Genomic DNA, 18,929 nt, shown 5'->3' with positions numbered 1-18,929 from the left:
CTCCAGGTAATAACCCTGTGTGATACTACTGAACAGTTGAACTGTGTTACTAGCCTCATTAGGGCTCTAACAGGTTATTCCTCTCTACTTCAGTCTGTATGCTTTGCACGTTAAGACCTGGGGATAACTGTAGTCAGGAGACAAATAACGTGTCCTGTTCACACGGGGGCTTGTCTATAGGCAAAGACGTGAGCCGGGCTCAGAGCCGTGGTAATAGATTGGGGCATAGAGGCTGAGTGAGGACATAACCTGTCAAGCCTTACACCTCTCATTAATTCACTGTACTCAGATCATCTGCAAGTCCTACAGCAGATTTGCGCAGCATTTCAAAAATAACTCCACCCACTCCTAAAAACTTAATAAATGACCCCTTGTTTCCTTGCGTTAACATTCTACATTTCCCACCACTTCTCATCTGCTATCCAACTCCAGCAGCTCAGCAGAATGGCACATGAATGGGGTCTGTATGGGACTTTATCCACAGCTAGTGATGGTGCTTAAGTTTGTGTTGGAGCCACAACTGATATCATTTCCTGTGTAGAACTTCTGAATTGACATATCAGGGCTTTTCCTTAACTGACCAATCAGCGCTTGTCCCAGTAATGAAATATGCATATGCTAATTAAACATGTACTTCTTCATATGCATATATTCACATAATTAGAATGGCATATTTGATCAAGGGTATGTGAAAAATTCAATTTTAGAAGTTTAAAACTTGTACAGAAGGTCTATTATTCTGATATAAATCCCCCCAACATAAATTTGAACACCATCCAGGATTGCCGACCATCTGTTATTTCATAGACAGTCCATAAAAACCAAGGGAAATTAGCTAGGTAGCACGATATGCACAGATCTTGTTCTGCTGCCTCTACTGTCTATTGCATTACAGGCTTTCACAGTAAACAGCCAGTGGTGCGCTGCCACTTATTCGCATTCATTTAAATGTTGGTCAGTGAGAGCAACCTGACTGTGGTTTTTGCACCAGCTTTCCCAAGAACAGCAGCCCTGGGATTCTGTATCTGTGGGTTTATTGTATTCAGTACACTTTCCTCTCTCTTCCTTTGTCCATCACCATCATCTGCCAACACTTAACAGAACAACCAGACATAGCCATGTGGGAGGCATCTTGCAGGAGAAGCAGGAGTGTGTCAGCTACCCTTTCCTGCAGGGAGCTGTGCTACTTCAGCAAGGGGTGAGTACCAGACAGTTGATCTCACCCTTAAAGTGGTCTAACACCCAGAATTTCAACTTTGCTTTAAAAGATTGCTTACAGCTTATAAACTATTATGCCAGATTTTTTTTTTTTGCAGAAATTCACTGAATGGATTAAACATGACATTTTAGTGCTGCATTTAGCTAGAAATTCTCCTCTGTGCTTGCTTGTTTAGTTACGAATGTATCTATCTACAATGTAACAAACAAACACTGCTCTGAGAGAACAAAGAGTGCTTCCCCAGCAGGCTTTTCAAAGGTCTATTTGTATTCCAAATAAAGATACATTTTGTAACTAAAGAGAAGAACGGATGCAGATTCCTAGTTAAATCCAACACTAAAATGTCATGTTTAACCCATTCAGTGAATTTCTGCTTAAAAAAAAATCTGGCATAATAGTTTGTAAGCTGTAAGCAATCTTTTAAAGCAAAGTTGTAATGCTGGGTGTTAAACCGCTTTAAGACCTCCAGAGCCAAGATGGGTTGGGTGGCATAGAAAAATTAAGTCACAGCATGAAACTGCAGCAAGATTCTGATTTGGGCCAACTGACTGAATGCATAGATCCCAACCTTTTTTTGAGGGAAAGTCCTTATTTGGAAACTAAATCCCAAACAACAAATATATGATTTTTTTCCAACGTAAAATGTTTTTAATTGACTCTAAACTTTATCCCCATCAATTGATATATTTCTTCAAATGTTAAAATGAAGAAAAACTAATGACGATAGAAAGGACCAGTGTGGTTTGCATCTTTTGATTTTGAATTCTTTGTGATATGCATGGAGAGGGGTTTGGTGGGGGCGTGGTTAAAGTGTGGCGGGGTGTGTCTTAAAGTGTCTTTCTTTCTTATCTCAAAAAGTTGGGAGGTATGTGACTGAGGAGTAGGAAGATGCTCTGTGCAGGTGTGCTGAGGCATGTATCACTAGTGACAGTTGTAAGAGACTAAGGGCTTGATTCACAAAGCGGTGCTAACTGTTAGCACGCCTGTGAAAACCCCCTTAGCACGTCTAAACAAGCTTTTCGCGCATAAAACTTTACGCGCGCAAAACTTTACGCGCGTAAAACTTTACGCGCGCACTGCACAGAGCACAGGGCGCTCCGCGCGAAGTGCCCATTAAAGCCTATGGGACTTAGCGAGCATAAAACTTTGTGCGCGTAAAACTTTGCGCGCGCAAAGTTAGCGCGCGATCTGATTGAGAAATCCGGTGCTAACCTACTTAGCACCCTGGTTAGCGCATCTAAAGACTTTAGACGTGCTAAGTAGGTTAGCACCGCTTTGTGAATCAAGCCCTAAAGGTGACCACTAACGGTCCAATTTCTAGCGAAAATTCGTTCGAGCGATTAGAAATTCTGATCGGATTGGTTGTAAATAATCTCCGTTGATGGGCACAATCAATTACAGACGATTATAAAATCAGTCGTCCGATTGGATTTTCGACGAACCAAAATCTGAATTTTCTTGTGATAGATAGGATGCAAAGATTGGTTCGTTGATGGTGTAGTGAACGATTTCACTTCCGATCAGAATTTCACATCGCTCAAACAATTTTTCGCTAGAAATTGGATCATTAGTGGCCACCCTAAGGCAGCTGATTGACATGATATTTCCAGAGGTAGACTGTTGTTGATTAGTGTACTTGTGAAAGTAGTGGGGCCTGTGAAAACAATAACAATATTCTGAAGCAAGTAAGAGCAGAGAAGGCCTACAGACATGTGAATTTGGGTATTATCCTTGCTTTTAAAAGTGTAACTGTCGGACATAAAATCAAAAATCAATTTATTTTTATCTGGTAAACAAGTAATAAGGTTGCTAACAAGGCAATCCAAAAGTTAAAATCACTATTACTTTTATTGTTGATAAATGATCATTCCCCAGTTTACCTGACTCTTATTTGGTACACACAAAATTTGGTACAGATAAAGGAAGTTACAGGGCATGCTGGGTTGTCCTTTTTTGCTTCTCTATATTTGCCCTCAGTCTTAACTAATGCGGCCTGATTGGCTGAAGCCTCTTTCCCTCCTGTTTTCCACTCCCACACCTCTTTCCTCTCTGATTGGCCAATATTTCTCATGCTGAGACAATGCACTTTCTATAGTGAAGGGTGGGCCAATCAGGCAGAGTAGAGTAAGGGAGGAAATTACATCAGGATTGACTTAAAAATAGCCACACTTAAAATGGGAAATGCTAAGTAGGATTTCCTCTTTTTTTAATGTAGAAAAATTACTAAAATCAAAACATGGACAGTGCACTACATATGTTAAGTAATTAGAGCAAGTATTTATCTACTCATATATGTGGGTTTTTTTATGAGATAGTATGGCTGAAAGCTCCTCTTTGAGGACCTTTTGCTTTTCTTCTTCATTCTTATTTTTTTCATTTACAGTTATTATTATTATTTATTTTATTTATAAAGCGCCAACATATTACGCAGCGCTGGACATTAGTTTATTTCTTGTAATGTCTTACCCGGGGTACGATGTGTCTGTGGTGGAGAGTGCAGGAGTATTTTGTTTCCTCTGCAATGTGTATTTTAGAGCCTGGGAAAAAGAATTCTATAAAAGGTGTTGACTTCAAGGCCGGTTTTACACCTTGCCAATGCGTTTGCGGTGCGATTCTCTGCCCCATCGCATCACAATGCACAAAACATCATTCATATGACCCTGCGGCAGAGTGTGCCAACAGGATGATATGCAGAGCTCTGTAGCCAGTACAAAAGATACCTAGGGCTTGATTCACAAAAGAGTACTAACACTTAGCATGCCCGTGCAAAGCTGCTTTGCACGTGATGTCATGCACGTACAGCACGTACAGCTTTTACACGCGCAAACTAATTACTTCGCGTGAAATCAATAGTTTGCGCGTGTAAAGTTTTGCGCGCATTACATTGTGTGCAAACCAGCCTAGCACGGGCTTGCTAAGCATAAACTCTAATAGGATAGCACACGAAGCGCCGTCGTTTTCACGTGCAAAACGGACTTATCGCACGTACGGCGTAACACTGTACGCGCGGTAAAAGTTTAAAACTTTACACGTGCAAAATGGCTTGCCCGCACAAAGATTTTAGGCGTGATAATTCAGTTATCACTGTTTTGTGAATCAAGCCCCTAGTCTCTCAGAATGCTCAGGAAGTGTGTGGGGTGGGGGGATCCAAATAATAAACAGCCTAGGCTAAGTCTCAGTGGTAGGGCAGGGCTACATACCAATAAACAACAAAATCTAGATATATTAAGTGTTTCTGATGCTGAAAGATGCTAGAAGATTAACATAAACGGGGGTATCCTGAATGAAGTAGTACATCTTACTATGTTGTTATGGTGCCTCTTTCTAAAATGCTGTAAAGTGGCAGTGCCTCACACAGTGGTTGTTTCTTGTAAGCAAGTGAGAGCTTTCCAGTCTTAAATTTTCCTATTATTTATTGCAGTCAAATTAAGTTTAACCCCTTCAGGATTGTAGACTTACACCCCACTAGTGACCAGGCTATTTTTTATTAATTAGAGCTCTGCAGCTTTAAGTGCTCGCTGCAGAGCCATACAAGTCAGCACACAAGTGATCCCTCCCCTTCTCTGCCTACCAACACAGCTTTCTGTTGGGCTCTGAAGCCAATCACCGCATCAGCCTATGAGAGCCGATCGCTTCTGTGCCTCCCTAGGGGACAGCCGAGTGACACGGCTGTCCCCAGCACAGCGCTGCTGTAGATCGCAGCACTGTACAATGTAAATAGATGGCGAGATCGCCGCTGGGAGACTGATGACGGAGTGGAGCTCCTTCATTTAAGCGGAGATGCATGTGCATTGGCGCGCGATCTTTAAGAGGTTAAAATGCCATGCTGAATGCCAATACCGTCTCAGAGACAAAACACTACCATAGAGAACCTCTGCACAATGCACAGAGCCAAATATGAGTATTCATGAGCATAGGAAGTGTTATGCACATGATTAGATAATTCTTTGCTTATGGCCTTTTTGTTATATGTGCATATTAGGCCTCTTGTATTTTTTTTATACACTTCGATTTTTGATCCCGATTAAAAGACGTAGCAGCATGCAGTCGTTTTTTTAATCGGAATAAAAAATCAGATTGTATAAATAATCGGAATGTAGTGTGCAAGAGGCCTTACACAGATTTAACATACAAAAGGTGCTTATATATACACAATAAATATATCCCGCAGTGATTGGGATCCAATCTCTAGGGTGACAGTTCCAGGCACAAGCATTATACAGTCACTGCCTCCAATATTTACATTGTCAAGATAATTGCCTAAGTACCTGTAAATTAAAAAAAAATGCCAATTGAATGAGGGATATTCTCATGATAATCATGTAGTGTTCGCTATAAGCACGACCTCTGGAACTGAGTTTTCAACTTAACCACTTCCCCCTTAAGGACCAGAGACTGCTGGTACGGTAAAACGCTTCATTCTGATGAATCACTGCACACTCTCACCGGTCACAACGCTGCCACATTGCTGCAGACTCCTCTCTCTGCCATCTCTATGACAGCAGAGTGCTGACAGCTGGTCAGGAGCCGCCTTCAGTGTCGCCTGACCTGCTTACAGAGCTCTGCTGTCCTATAGATGGCAGAGTGAGCGAATTGCAGCGGGTGCAGGGCGTCAAGATCGGTGGTATCAGCAGGGTCGCGCGATTTATTGCGACGTTGAATCTACATCCAGTCAGAGCCATAGCACCACTTGCTGGGTGTAGATTCGTACTGTGTCCGTTCGGAACCAGTTAAAAGCCCATTGTTTAGCTGTGTTTGCCTGCAGCTGTGCATCTCTCAATACAGGCATCAGACCTCTACTGCCTGGCTATCATCTTCTTACTAGATTGAGGTCTGCCCTAGTGATGAGGGCACATGTTTTCTACGTCCATGCTCAGATTCTTTCTTGGTAATATACTGTGGTGCAGCATCCATTATTTTTCCTACTTTGCCCACTAGTTTGAGTCAAGAGAGAAGAGGAAGCCAGCTGTGAGCAATGGTATGCACATCTGACCCCATTCTGTCTACCACCTTGCATCTATGCATTGTATTCATATACCAACCCTAATGATGTTCAAGTTTTGGTTTATTTTAAGGACCCCTGAACAATGACCATATGGCTTGTTAAATCATCACTATACACAATCAACTTCAACCACTTCCCCTCCCCTGGGATGATTAACTACGTCTATTCCCTCTTCCCCTTGCAGGGACGTAGCTACTATGTCCCTTCCCACTGCGCACTCCCGCTTGCCCCTGAACTCGTTATCACCGCCGATCGTTAGACAGGAGACAAATGAATGGGAACGTATGAATGGTCGCAGGCATCAAAGAGATGCCACGATCATTTGTTTACTTCTGACGGAACCCATACACATATTACTTCCTATTTAGCGTACTATAGAGACGCAATAGGAAGTAATCTTGTCAGGCGGGTCGAGATTCAGTGCGCTTGCGCTGGCCGGGCTGCTCACGTCCTACAGTGCGCGACCACGGCCCTGTGTGCTCTGTGCATGCATTTGACATAATCATGATGTCATGCACAGAGTGCTATGGGCCGCAGTCATGTGCTGTAAGACGCGAGCAGCCCAGCCAGTGCAGGCGCACTGAATCTCGACCCGGCCGACCAGGAAGAGGCGATCAGAGGGCAATTAGGACTATCTAAAGGGCAGCAAGAACAACAGGGGGAGCGATGAGCATCAGGACAGCTCACCATGCATGCCTGCTCCCCCTGTTTCTAATATTCATTTATGCTCTGGTACCCTATAAATACCCATCTGTCCTACTGCAGGCTTAAAGGGACTCCGAGCTCTAACTAAAATCAAAATCTGAACTTACCTGGGGCTTTCTCCAGCCCACCGTAGGTCAGGAGGTCCCTCGAGGTCCATCTGGCTCTTCTCCCAGGGCCTGATCAGAAATGGCTCCCCGGCGGCTCCCGGCGACACTGGGCCTGAGTGTTGGGCTCCTTCTTCCTGAAAGCTGACGTTAGTCGTCACCACGCTGGCCACCTCGATTCATCACGGCAGCTGGCGTGACAGTACTGCGCATGCACGGTTTAATCACCGTACTGTCACGTCGGCCGCCGTGATGACGCGAGGCGGCCGGAGTGGTGACGACTGACATCAGCTTTCAGGAAGAAGCAGCCCGACACTCGGACTCAGGGTCCCCGGGAGCCGCCGGGGAGCCATTCCTGACCAGGCCCTGGGAGAAGAGCCAGATGGATGTCGAGGGACCTCCCGACCTACGGTGGGCTGGAGAAAGCCCCAGGTAAGTTCAGATATTGATTTTAGTTAGAGCTCGGAGTCCCTTTAATTCAATATTATTACATTGATCAAGCAAAGGACAGGATAAACGTAGTATATTTTTCCCTTTTAGTAAAGGACCCTAGTCAGCAGGAAAAGCTGGTAAAATGAACAAAAAATATTTTTCACTGTGAAAATTTCATTTTCAACAAAGGAGAAAATTTAACAAAAGCACGCCAAATATTCAGGTAGTAAGAATGTTCATGAAAATTGTTATATTCAAAAGATATAACAAGAAAATTGTTATATGCGCAAAAAACTCCGTTAAAATGTCCATCAGAAATGCTATATGCTGTTTCACAAAAACTCTACTGTGTTGAAATGGTATATTTTTATACTGATAAAGTGAAAATGACTACAGACACTCATCCCTTATTTTCAGCTTCTTTGTGAACTCTGTCACTCTTAAACTGATGTTATTCTCAGTGAGTTCTAACTTAAAAGAAAAGGTACAATTTACCGGTACTTCCAGCTTGGTCACAATCAGTCATTGTACTTTTACAGCACATTTTAGTGCTCAGCTATATTGAGGGGTCAGTAAGAGGGGTCATTACACCTTTCAAAAGGAAGCTGGAGAGCTTTTATGTTTTAATGACTCATTTTAAGGCCTGTGTTTGTAATTCTATTGGTTAACTAAAGAGTTTATGTTAGCTTTTATCCACAGATTTGCTTGCTACCTCTATTCTGATGCTACCAGCATCTCCCAAGTTTGTTTTGTTTTCCTCTCTCTTTTTATTGGGTTTAGCTCAGCTGGGGCCACTGCCATCTCTAGTTCCAGCTGTGAAAGCTGAACAGTAATCACTATGCAGATAATCTGCCATGGCTTTGTCTCCTTTAATATGGCTTTGTTTTCAAAGAAATACACAAATCAAGGCCTCTAAATAGGTTTCATTACAGAAAAGCCTGGATTTAGCAGCAAAAGTGAGCCGATGCCAGTTGCCTGTTTGTAAGGATTCATAATCTAGTCTAAATAAAACATATTCTATAGAGCTAGTGAACGTCACAGGCTATTTTCGATAAAAACATCCAGTCTCCTTTGAAGTGCATTTATTAAAAGTTATAGGATTAAACATCCTATTCTTCTGAGAAAACACAACTATTTCCAGCTATATGAGTTTGATCAGCAGTAGCGGAAGAGCTGAGCTGCACCTGGTCCTCCGATAATAGAAAGCACATCCTCTGGGGAAGGCTGGGGGAGTTCATCTCATAACTGGAAAAGGGAAACTCATATCAGTCACCATCGCACACAGTTATCAGAGATCAGGATCTCAGTCTGTTATCTGGTCCAATTCGGTCTGGGGCCCGATTTATTTGCATCTGTTGAAAAACTTGCTTAATGCAAGTAAAGGGACTCCTGCATGACATACAGTTTACTGGCTAAGTGAATTGTAAAATAACACCTGCTATGCCATGTGAAGTGTAACTTCAAACATTAAAATAATTGGCCTGAAAGGTTAAAGAGAACCCGAGGTGTGTTTAAAGAATGTTATCTGCATACAGAGGCTGGGTCTGCTTATATTGCCCAGCCTCTGTTGCTATCCCAAACCCCCCTATGGTCCCCCTGCACTCTACAATCCCTCATAAATCACAGCCGGGCTGTGCGGGCTTTGTATACATCTGTAGTGTCAAGAGATCAAAAAGGAAAATGGACAAGCACCATCAAATGATAAAGTAGGCTAATAAATATATGATAATGTCAATGGATCAATGTGTGCAGAAAGGTCAATAGTTGCTGTACAACGCTAAAGAGAGAAAGGACTGACCCTGCAAGAACCGCACCACATATACTTTGTAGAAAAATACAAAAAGCCTTTATTGTACCATACAGTAAATAAAACCATAAAAACAAAACAAGAGCACTTTAAGAATATACAGCCCTCAATGAACAATAATGTAAATCAATAACACACATACATATCCGTGACTGTACAACTGGACACACCGGATGGCTGTAAGTGAAGAGGTGAGGAGAGGCTGAAGAAAAACAGTTGGACACCCTGTAAAGTATGAACAGGGTGAAAAGAGTGAAATGAGGAGGGGATGACAATGTTTATCCCCTGTCAATGGTGAAGACAGTGAGACGAGTGCCCACAGAGTGCCAATGCCAAGCGGCGTGTGTGAACAAGTGATGGGGACACGAGCCAGGAAGAAGTGAGAGACGTGTATGCAGTGGCAGAGCCAGGCTGCCTGGGTGCAGAAGAAAGGGTGTGTAGAGGGCTAGAAGCCCAATATCACGGAAGTCCGAGTGGTGTGGAAGCCAGGATAGGGAGAAGCTTACCGGTGGTGCTGTACAGGAGGGCGTGCGTGACAGGAGCCATTGACAGGGGATAAACATTGTCATCCTCTCCTCATTTCACTCTTTTCACCCTGTTCATACTTTACAGGGTGTCCAACTGTTTTTCTAAGGAGTTGCAAATGCAACTATCGACTGACCACACTTTTCACTGCTTGCAGTACATTCTGAAGATCTGACCTGAAATACTATGAAGAACATGTTTTTATTGTGAAAAGTACTGTTTGCAGAAAAAACAAACAAACATGAGTGGAACAGCAAATACCCAACAAACTCCACAATAACCAAGTCTAATAAACACCACAATCCTGACTAACTAGAAAATTAAACAATATTTACAAATATACAACAAGACAAATATGACATCGGATGGCAGGTGAGAGAAAATATTGGGCCAATATACGTATGCAATACAGCAGGACCAGCACAAGAATGGAGAGCGATTAGAGAAAGGGACCAGGACTCCCAGGTAGTCAGTGAATATTCTGACAGTTTTTGAGAGGAAAGGGCAGTCTGTATAAAAGAGCTTTTTAGGTGATACATGAACAGCGAGACAAAACTGCACATGGAAGCAATATAGTCACAATGATCCAAGCTCCAGACACCTCCCATGGGTAAAATGGTGAACTGCACACTGGTCCAAAGTCAGCAAAGGGACATCTACTGGTAGTTATCAGGGGTTCCTCACAGTCTAATCATGCAATGTCATAAGCTTCCCAGAATTCAGGAAGGAAGTAGGAAGTGCTACTGCCCGCGCTTACCATAAATTTAACAATAACAAGTAGAATAGGTATTCTAATCTACACAGTTGTTCATTCCTTCAAATATTGGTCCGCTGGAGTTAGCTTGTTGAACAAATAGACATGAGATTGTCTCCCAAGTGGCTGTGTGTGTGTGTGTGTGTGTGTGTGTGTGTGTACGTGTGTGTGTGTGTGTGTGTGTGTGTGTGTGTGTGTGTGTGTGTGTGTGTGTGTGTGTGTGTGTGTACCCTGACTGGCTCATAGTGCTGGCCTAATGGCCTTCAACTTCCAGTCCTATGTTCTCCCCAGGCTCATTTAGCCAGGTGCTCCACCCGGCTAATTTTGGTGAGCACCCGGCTGCCATTGGCTTGCCTCCTCCTATGCTGTAAGCAGTGTGGCACTGGCCCTGTATTCCCGTTGTGCCCCACACAGCTACTTTTCATTCCACTCGGCTAGAAAACATTTCTGGGGAGAACACTGCAGTCCATCGTAGTTGACAATTAATCTTGGTAATCAATACCAGATATTGTATCCCTCTTTCTGCTAATATGTATATATTGTAGTGTTAAGGGGCTAGAAAGTTCACAGGAATTTAGGATTTAGGGATTTAATCTAAAGGGCTTGAGATCTCAGTGGTGGGTATATTTGGTTAACAAGTTCAAATGGGATCTGCACACTTTTGAAAGGCAAAACATCCAACTTTCATTGAGGCAACAGCAGAGTAAAAAAACAGCTAAAATGTCTAGCATGTTTTGGATCACATGTTCTTAGCGCTATGACTAAAGACATGAGGTCCAAAACATGCTGGTCAATTTAACAGTTTTTTCTACTCTGCTGTTGCCTCAATCAAAGGCAACAGCAGAACTTACATAACAAAAGTGAGCTGATTCTGTTTGAACTTGTCCTTGTTTCCTGCAGCGTTGGACAGGGTGGGAGAAGTTGAGTGGTTCTTTCTTCTAATCTCTGGTATACCGGTATTTGGTTAGGTTTAGGTGAACACTATATAAGAGTTAAATGTTATGGTGAACATGAAGTTTAGGCATTGACGAGGAGTTACAGCTCTGGATAGTCATCAGCCAGGGTAAGCATTAGATGTTAGGTAAGTTCAAGGTAATCTTAAGGGTAGCGCCTAAGAAGAGATACCCATTAGTTTTAGGTATGAGAGTAGGAAAAGGATAAGATTGGGCCCACAGGATTACAGTTATTCTAACTGGGTGGACAGGAGGTTGGGTAAGCTAAAGGGGTCTCACAGGACCCCCTAAAACCCACCCAAATGACAACATACTGATGTTTTTATGCTAGCTTGCAGTGTATAAAACTGCATTTTTTAGAAACAAAAATAAAGAAAAGATTACATTTTGTGGGTTTCTTTCTGTGGTTTCCCTTTAAGTCCTTGTTTAGCACATCCTTTCCTCCAGTATGTACTCTATGTTTCAAGCACAGCAGTTTTGAAGTATTTTTCATTTTGTTCTGTGAAGTACTTGAATTTCTTTTACAGCTGTGCTAGGCAGGTCTGCGCAGCTTAACCTGAGGAAGCAGGTTCAGGATACAGATGTGATTAAATCCCAGATTACTGGTAAAAATGTTATAATCCGAAAAAGGGTGTTTTAAAACACAGTAATAGCAGAGATATGGGCGATCCAAGGCTGACCACTGCTGTGCAGAATTGCGGCTGTCTGATTACATTCAACCAATCACAGCAAGCGATGCCGTCTAGTCTAATTGTTTGCTGTTATTTTCACTGAGAACTCGCTCACAGCCAGTACATGACAGCATTTTTTTGTGCTCTCCATCTTTCCCAGGCAGTTATTATTTTGTTGTTGTTCTTGTTTCCTTCACTTGGGCATGTTGTCTTGTAACAGATGAGCAGACAAAAGCAGGATGCAAAAGTGTTGTTGTCAAGTCTTATTTATAAAAATAAAGTCATTAAATCAACACTTGCTATTCAAACATTAGGATGCAACCTGAGATCTGTTATCATGGCAGTGGGAAGGAAATGGTGTGTTGTCTGTAGCATCCAATCAGAGGTCTCTTTTCATTTTTTAACCTACACTAGTAAAAATAAAGTTGGAGTCTGATTGGCTCCTACATATATTATTAATCAGTATTTATATAGCGACGACATCTTTTGTAGCACTGTATAGAGTATATATAGTCTTGTCACTAACTGTCCCTCGGAGGAGCTCACAATCTAATCCCTACCATAGCCAGACATCCATCATAATCTAGGACTAATTTTAGGGGGAAGCCAATCAACTTATCTGTATGATTTTGAGATATGGGAGGAAACCCGAGTGACCAGAGGAAAACCACGCAGACACTGGGAGAACATACAAACTCCATGCAGGTAGTGTCCTGGCTGGGTTTCAAACCGAGGTCCCAGCGCTGCAAGGCGAAGGCGCTATCCACAGTTTACCATTTGCTCTGTATTTCATAAATAAGCTCTGAGTAGGAAATATTAAGTCATAAAAAGATCCATGTTGTGTTCATTGATAATCTCAGTTAAAAAAATAATAATAATTAAATAGATAAATAAAACAACAGTGCAGAACAACATTCAAATTGAAACAAGGGCCTGTTATATAATTCATGCTCATATGGCATTATTCTGTATCTGCAAAGAATATAGAAAGTACAAACTGCCGCATGACAAAGCTTCCTTTGCACTCCACACCATAAGACTAACGCGATCACAGAGAGACTGCCTAGCTGTCATATCCTATTTGTATGCCATTTTCATGAACTAAAATTGAAAACTTTTCTGCATTCATTTTCAACTGACTCCATCTCTGCTTTCTAATAAAATACCCAGCGAGGCAATTCACGGTTTTAATCACTGGCATCAAACTAGCTCATGAGCAAGAAAATTCAGTTAAAAACTTTTTTTTTCCACACTTTCGTCAAATGCTAAAGTAAGGCGCTCATTTTTATCTATTATGCAATCCTGGAGTGCAATCTCCTCTCAATCCAGCATTTCCTCACAGTCATTTACAGTATTTGAGTGCAATCAATACAACGTAATTGACTATAATTGCACCTTTTTTTCCCCTATTTTGTCTTTTTTTTATTTCAAACTTGGAACAAAACCGTATTTTTTTCAGGCGTTTAAAAACATGCATGGGCTGCAAACTGTTATCTCCAAGATGGAAAATCTATAATCTTATCAAGTGTGTTTGGTAAATGGTAGAGTTAGCAGTGTGCAGTCGGATAGAAAGTAAATGTATTGTTATGTGCAACCGCACACCTTTGTGCTACGTTAAGCAGCCCAGCACCTCAGCCTTCAAAGGTACTGCTGTGAGGTACGACAGATGCTAAAGATTAGCGGGAGAGGAAATTTCACAAAATCCCTTATGATCTGGTAAACACACGCTCCTAATTTGGGCAAAACGAGGGCTACCAGCAGCTTCTGTTTCTTAAGACACATTTTTATTCCTTTCTGCCGCCTCTACATTGTAAATGGTACCATGCAGCTTTGGCCTGACTCCTTGGAAGTCACATTGAGCTCTGTGAAGTGAATGCAGCCCTCAGGAAGTAAATGAATGCTCACATGCCGGCAATATCGTCTCACAACACCTATATGCTGCATTCTACAGCTCTCGAACATCCTACTGGGGATATTTCCATTATATGCATCAGCCATTTGTTTAGCCTTGCTCTGCTGTGCAGCCAGCATCGCCATCTCCGCCACAGATTCAGTGAGGCAGGCAGGCAAGAAGTATTTAATAAGAAAAAAAGCCTTGTAAACGTAGCCATGCAGAACAGTCCTGGAAATAGTGCTGAAATCCCCACTCAGCCATAAGGATTAATCATGAACAGGGCTATGGAGCAAAGATAAAAATGACCACTTTTCTAGAGGAATGATGCCAAATAAGTATATCATTAAAGTGCATTCACTGCTAATACCTCTTACCCTTCAGCAAGTACACTCTCCCTCAACAGCACTAATCAATACATCAATCAAAGCCATCAGCAAATTAGCTCTATTTTCTCACCTGGTACACACACAGAATATAATGGGCAGATGAGTTATAGGGTGGCATCCCTGGCACAGAAGTTTTTAATTGTATTATAAGGTATTGATTCTTATCAGCTATTGGAAAAAAGCATCAGAACTACTCAAGGTAGTATAAAAGTTACAAAGGGAAGGGCAAGGTAAGTAGCTGATCACCCCATCCACGTACAGACACCTCCACCCACATTTTGGAGGGCTAGAGCAGGCTCCTCTTCCACAACTTGCAAGAGCAGAAAGAATAAGGGGAGGGAAATGGGAACTTACATCGCGAAATCGATTCCAGTGGCCGGCATCCTTGTCATACTGAGATATTGTGGTTAGCCATTGTTTATCATCCAGAAAATTGCCTCTGTCTGACCTGCCCGTTGCTGCTGCTGCGGCTGCTGCCAGAGCCCCACTGCAGGCTGCTGCAAAGATACATAGCAGGGCTACCCTTTCCATCATCTGCTGGAGACACAAATGGGGGGAAAAGCGTGATGAGAGCGGAGCCTGGCTGCTGTCTCACCTTCACATGCAGCCTCCAGTCTAGTCACCTTGCTGGGCATGCACAGCCTGAGCTGCGTTCTTCAGCACTGCCAGCCACCAGGAGCTGCTGCTGATGCTGCCGCTTGTCTGGAGCAGAGCGCAATGTGCCCAGTGCACCGGTGTTATATCACACACGGCATCCTCGGCCTCCCTTTAGATGTGCAAGCTCCTCGCTCGCCCCTGCCAGCCACTGGGTGGTGCAGACATGGGCTCCCGATGCAGTAAAAAGCGCTTCCTAAAAACAGCCCACCACGGCTGCTCGCAGTATAGAGAGAACAGTTTATTAGAGGGAAGGCGAGCAAGAAGTGGGGAAGTGCATTATTCATCAGATGACACAATGTAGATGCTCCAGCGATTAGCGAACACTTCAATGGGAATGATTTACTTTAGTAGGTGAAGAGAAATGAAATGAGTCAGTATTGATTTCTGGAGTAGAATTTATATGCATAAAACGTCACTATTATGTTTAAATATCACGTCCATTAATGGATTACTACAGTGAAAACCTTTGACATCTTTTACCCCTCAAGTCATTCACGTAATAGCAGGATATGTGTAAAAATGTTGAGAAATGCTAGTTTTTAAACAATTTGAGAGGTCATTGTCAGCAGAACTACTGCAGAGACAGGAATCCCCCTCTTAATTCAATCTCAACTACCTGGCAAAGTTTTAAAGAGAAACCGTAACCAGGAATTGAACTTAATCCCAATCAGTAGCTGATACTCCCTTTCCCATGAGAAATCTTTTCCTTTTCAAAAACGGATCATCAGGGGGCTCTGTATGGCTGATATTGTGGTGAAACCCCTCCCACAGTGTGATGTCAGGACCATGGTCCTGAAAGTTTCCTGTCTGTGAACCTTGTTGCATTGTGGGAAATAACAGCTCTTTACAGCTGTTTCCAACTGCCAAAAAAGCAAGCAGCATCTCCTTCCACTGACATCACCTGCCAGCAGTAAACATGTCGCCATGTGATAAATGTCAGACTGTAAATCAGGTAGAGGAAAGACTTTACAATGGTCAAACACTGAATAAATCATTTATACATAATTATTGTAAAAATTAAGCACATTTTTATTACATTATTTTCACTGGAGTTCCTCTTTAATAGCTGTTACCTCGTTGCAGTAGAGCACATTATGGGGTTGATTCACAAAAGCATGATAACTGCTATCACAGCAGTTATCACACGATCTGCCGCGCGCAGCGCTTTGCACGTGCAAAGCATTACTCTGCGTGATAAATGAAAATTTTTGCACGATCACGCACGTGTTTCACACACAAAGCACCGCGTGTGGCAGATTGCGTGATAACTAGGGCTGAGCTCTCGCATTCCGAATTTTGAGTTTGGCATCGGAATTGGCAGTTCCGAGTACACATTCGAAACTCGAAAATTCGGCAGTTCCGAGTATCGAATTCGGATCTCCATTGAAGTCAATAGTGCCAAATTCCGCTGTTAATTGTAAAGCCCCCTTACATGCTATCATCACCAAATTTGGCATGTATATTAACCAGATGAGTAGGAACAAGGTAAAAAAAAATGGTGAAAAGACCTTATAGTTTTAGAGCTAATCAATTTCAAAGTTTCAAAGGAAAAATGTTTTTTAAACTGTGTAAAATGACACTGCTGCAGTACAGGTTACTGCATTCCGAGTTCTGTATACATATTGTATACATTTCATGAAAACAGACAGCCTGGGGTCCCCCCTACCAAGACTCCTTAACCCCTTGTCTCCCATGCAGGCTGGGATAGCCAGAATACGGAGTCCTGGCCACGTAGGGCTTCGCACCCTGAGCTATACCAGCCCGCATGGTCCATGTTATGGGGGGGGCTCTGGAGGAGAGGAGCGGCCAAGCCTCCCCCTCTCCCCTAGAACCCTTGTCTAATCCATGGACAAGGGGCTCTTCCCCACCTCTGGTGCCCCAGGAGGAGGTGGGTGCCGCTGATGTCCTGGGGGGTTCATGGTGGCATCCGGAAGTCCCTTTTAACAAGTGGATCCCCGGAGGCCGCCCCTACCCCAGGAGAAATGAGGATAGGGGTACACAGTACCCCTTACCCATTTCCACAAAGAGTTAAAAAAAAAGAAATAAAAACACGACAACGAAAAAAGTCCTTTATTGTTCTAGATTAACCAGGGGTACTTACCTTGCAATAATCCCACACCAGTATCCTCAGGAGTGGTCCCATGCCAGTATCCTCTAGGACAGGCTTTCTCAACCTCAGGGTTCCTTGAGGACTCTGCAGGGGTTCCTTGGCATTTTGCCCCATCGTGGGGGAAGTATAATAAAGCACACTATAATAGGTGGTACTGTAACAAGAAGCACTAAATTGGGGGGTCAGGAGACAGTATAATGAATGGCAGTGTAATAGGAGATAGTGAAATTAGCAGCCTAAGCTATTTAAAGACCATGTCTCCTGAAAAATAAATGTAGGGGTCCCTCGAGACCAAAAAATTGTTTGCAGGGGTTCCTTGGGTTCCAAAAGTTATTTACAGGGTTCCTCCAAGGTAAAAAGGTTGAGAAAGGCTGCTCTAGGACATCCTACCACCCTCCCACACCGATGAACTTCTGCCACTGAATGGTCACAGTGAGCCTCTACAGCTGTATAGCAGAGGCTGGGAACACGAAAATTTTGCCTTTGAAACAAGAAATTTCGGTAAACAGTAATGCAATCAAAATGGGCGCTGGGAAATCCCAGATTGCTGGAGGCCACACTAGAGTGGTGAAATCAGCCATTGTTCACATACAGTGGTTTGCAAAAGTATTCAGCCCCCTTGAAGTTTTCCACATGTTGTCATACAGTATTACTGCCACAAACATAAATCAATTTTATTGGAATTCCACATGAAAGACCAATACAAAGTGGTGTACACATGAAAAGTGGAACGAAAATCATACATGATTCCAAACATTTTTTACAAATATATAACTGAAAAGTGGGTTGTGCGTAATTATTCAGCCCCCTGAGTCAATACTTTGTAGAACCACCTTTTGATGCAATTACAGCTGCCAGTCTTTTAGGGTATCTAGTGTCTCTACCAGCTTTGCACATCCAGAGAATGAAATCCTTGCCCATTCTTCTTTGCAAAACAGCTCCAGCTCAGTCAGATTAGATGGGCAGCGTTTGTGAACAGCAGTTTTCAGATCTTGCCACAGATTCTCGATTGGATTTAGATCTGGACTTTGGGCCATTCTAACACATGGATATGTTTTGTTTTAAACCATTCTATTGTTGCCCGGGCTTTATGCTAAGGGTCGATGTCCTGCTGGAAGGTGAACCTCCGCCCCAATCTCAAGTCTTTTGAAGACTCCAAGAGGTTTTCTTCCAAGATTTCCCTGTATTTGGCTCCATCCATCTTCCCATCAACTCTGAACAGCTTCCCTGTCCCTGCTGAAAAGAAGCACCCCCAGAGCATGTTGCTACCACCACCATATTTGACAGTGGGGATGGTGTGTTCATAGTGATGTGCAGTGTTAGTTTTACGCCACACATAGCGTTTTGCATTTTGGCTAAACAGTTCCATTTTGGTCTCATCTGACCAGAGCACCTTCTTCCACATGTTTGCTGTGTCCCCCACATGGCTTTTGGCAAACTGCAAACGGGACTTCTTATACTTTTCTGTTAAAAATGGCTTTCTTCTTGCCACTCTTCCATAAAGGCCAACTTTGTGCAGTGCATGACTAATAGTTGTCCTATGGACAGATTCCCCCACCTGAGCTGTAGATCTCTGCAGCTCATCCAGAGTCACCATGGGCCTCTTGACTGTATTTCTGATCAGCGCTCTCCTTGTTCGACCTGTGAGTTTAGGTGGACGGCCTTGTCCTGGTAGGTTGTGCCATACTCCTTCCATTTCTGAATGGT

At 42.9% G+C, this 18,929-nt stretch overlaps 1 protein-coding gene across 2 annotated transcripts in view; it reads right to left on the bottom strand.

Moving 5' to 3' along the window:
* SPOCK3 (SPARC (osteonectin), cwcv and kazal like domains proteoglycan 3) overlaps positions 1 to 15,222 on the bottom strand; it is a 545,564-nt gene extending 530,342 nt beyond the window's left edge. The window contains exons 1-2 of one of the 2 annotated variants that reach the window (XM_068278829.1): positions 15,079 to 15,222; positions 14,810 to 14,992 (exon numbers count right to left, since the gene is read on the bottom strand). In XM_068278829.1, the coding sequence (XP_068134930.1) occupies positions 14,810 to 14,992; positions 15,079 to 15,090 (195 nt within the window). In that variant the 5' untranslated portion in view covers positions 15,091 to 15,222. The remainder of the gene's footprint in view (positions 1 to 14,809; positions 14,993 to 15,078) is intronic. The other variant, XM_068278830.1, reaches the window with a different exon arrangement.
* Between the last annotated feature and the right edge of the window lie 3,707 nt (positions 15,223 to 18,929).

This window comes from Hyperolius riggenbachi, chromosome 1 (assembly GCF_040937935.1).
Source record: "Hyperolius riggenbachi isolate aHypRig1 chromosome 1, aHypRig1.pri, whole genome shotgun sequence".
NCBI classification, from domain to species: domain Eukaryota; kingdom Metazoa; phylum Chordata; class Amphibia; order Anura; family Hyperoliidae; genus Hyperolius; species Hyperolius riggenbachi.
This window is presented reverse-complemented; position numbering and strand designations above follow the sequence as displayed.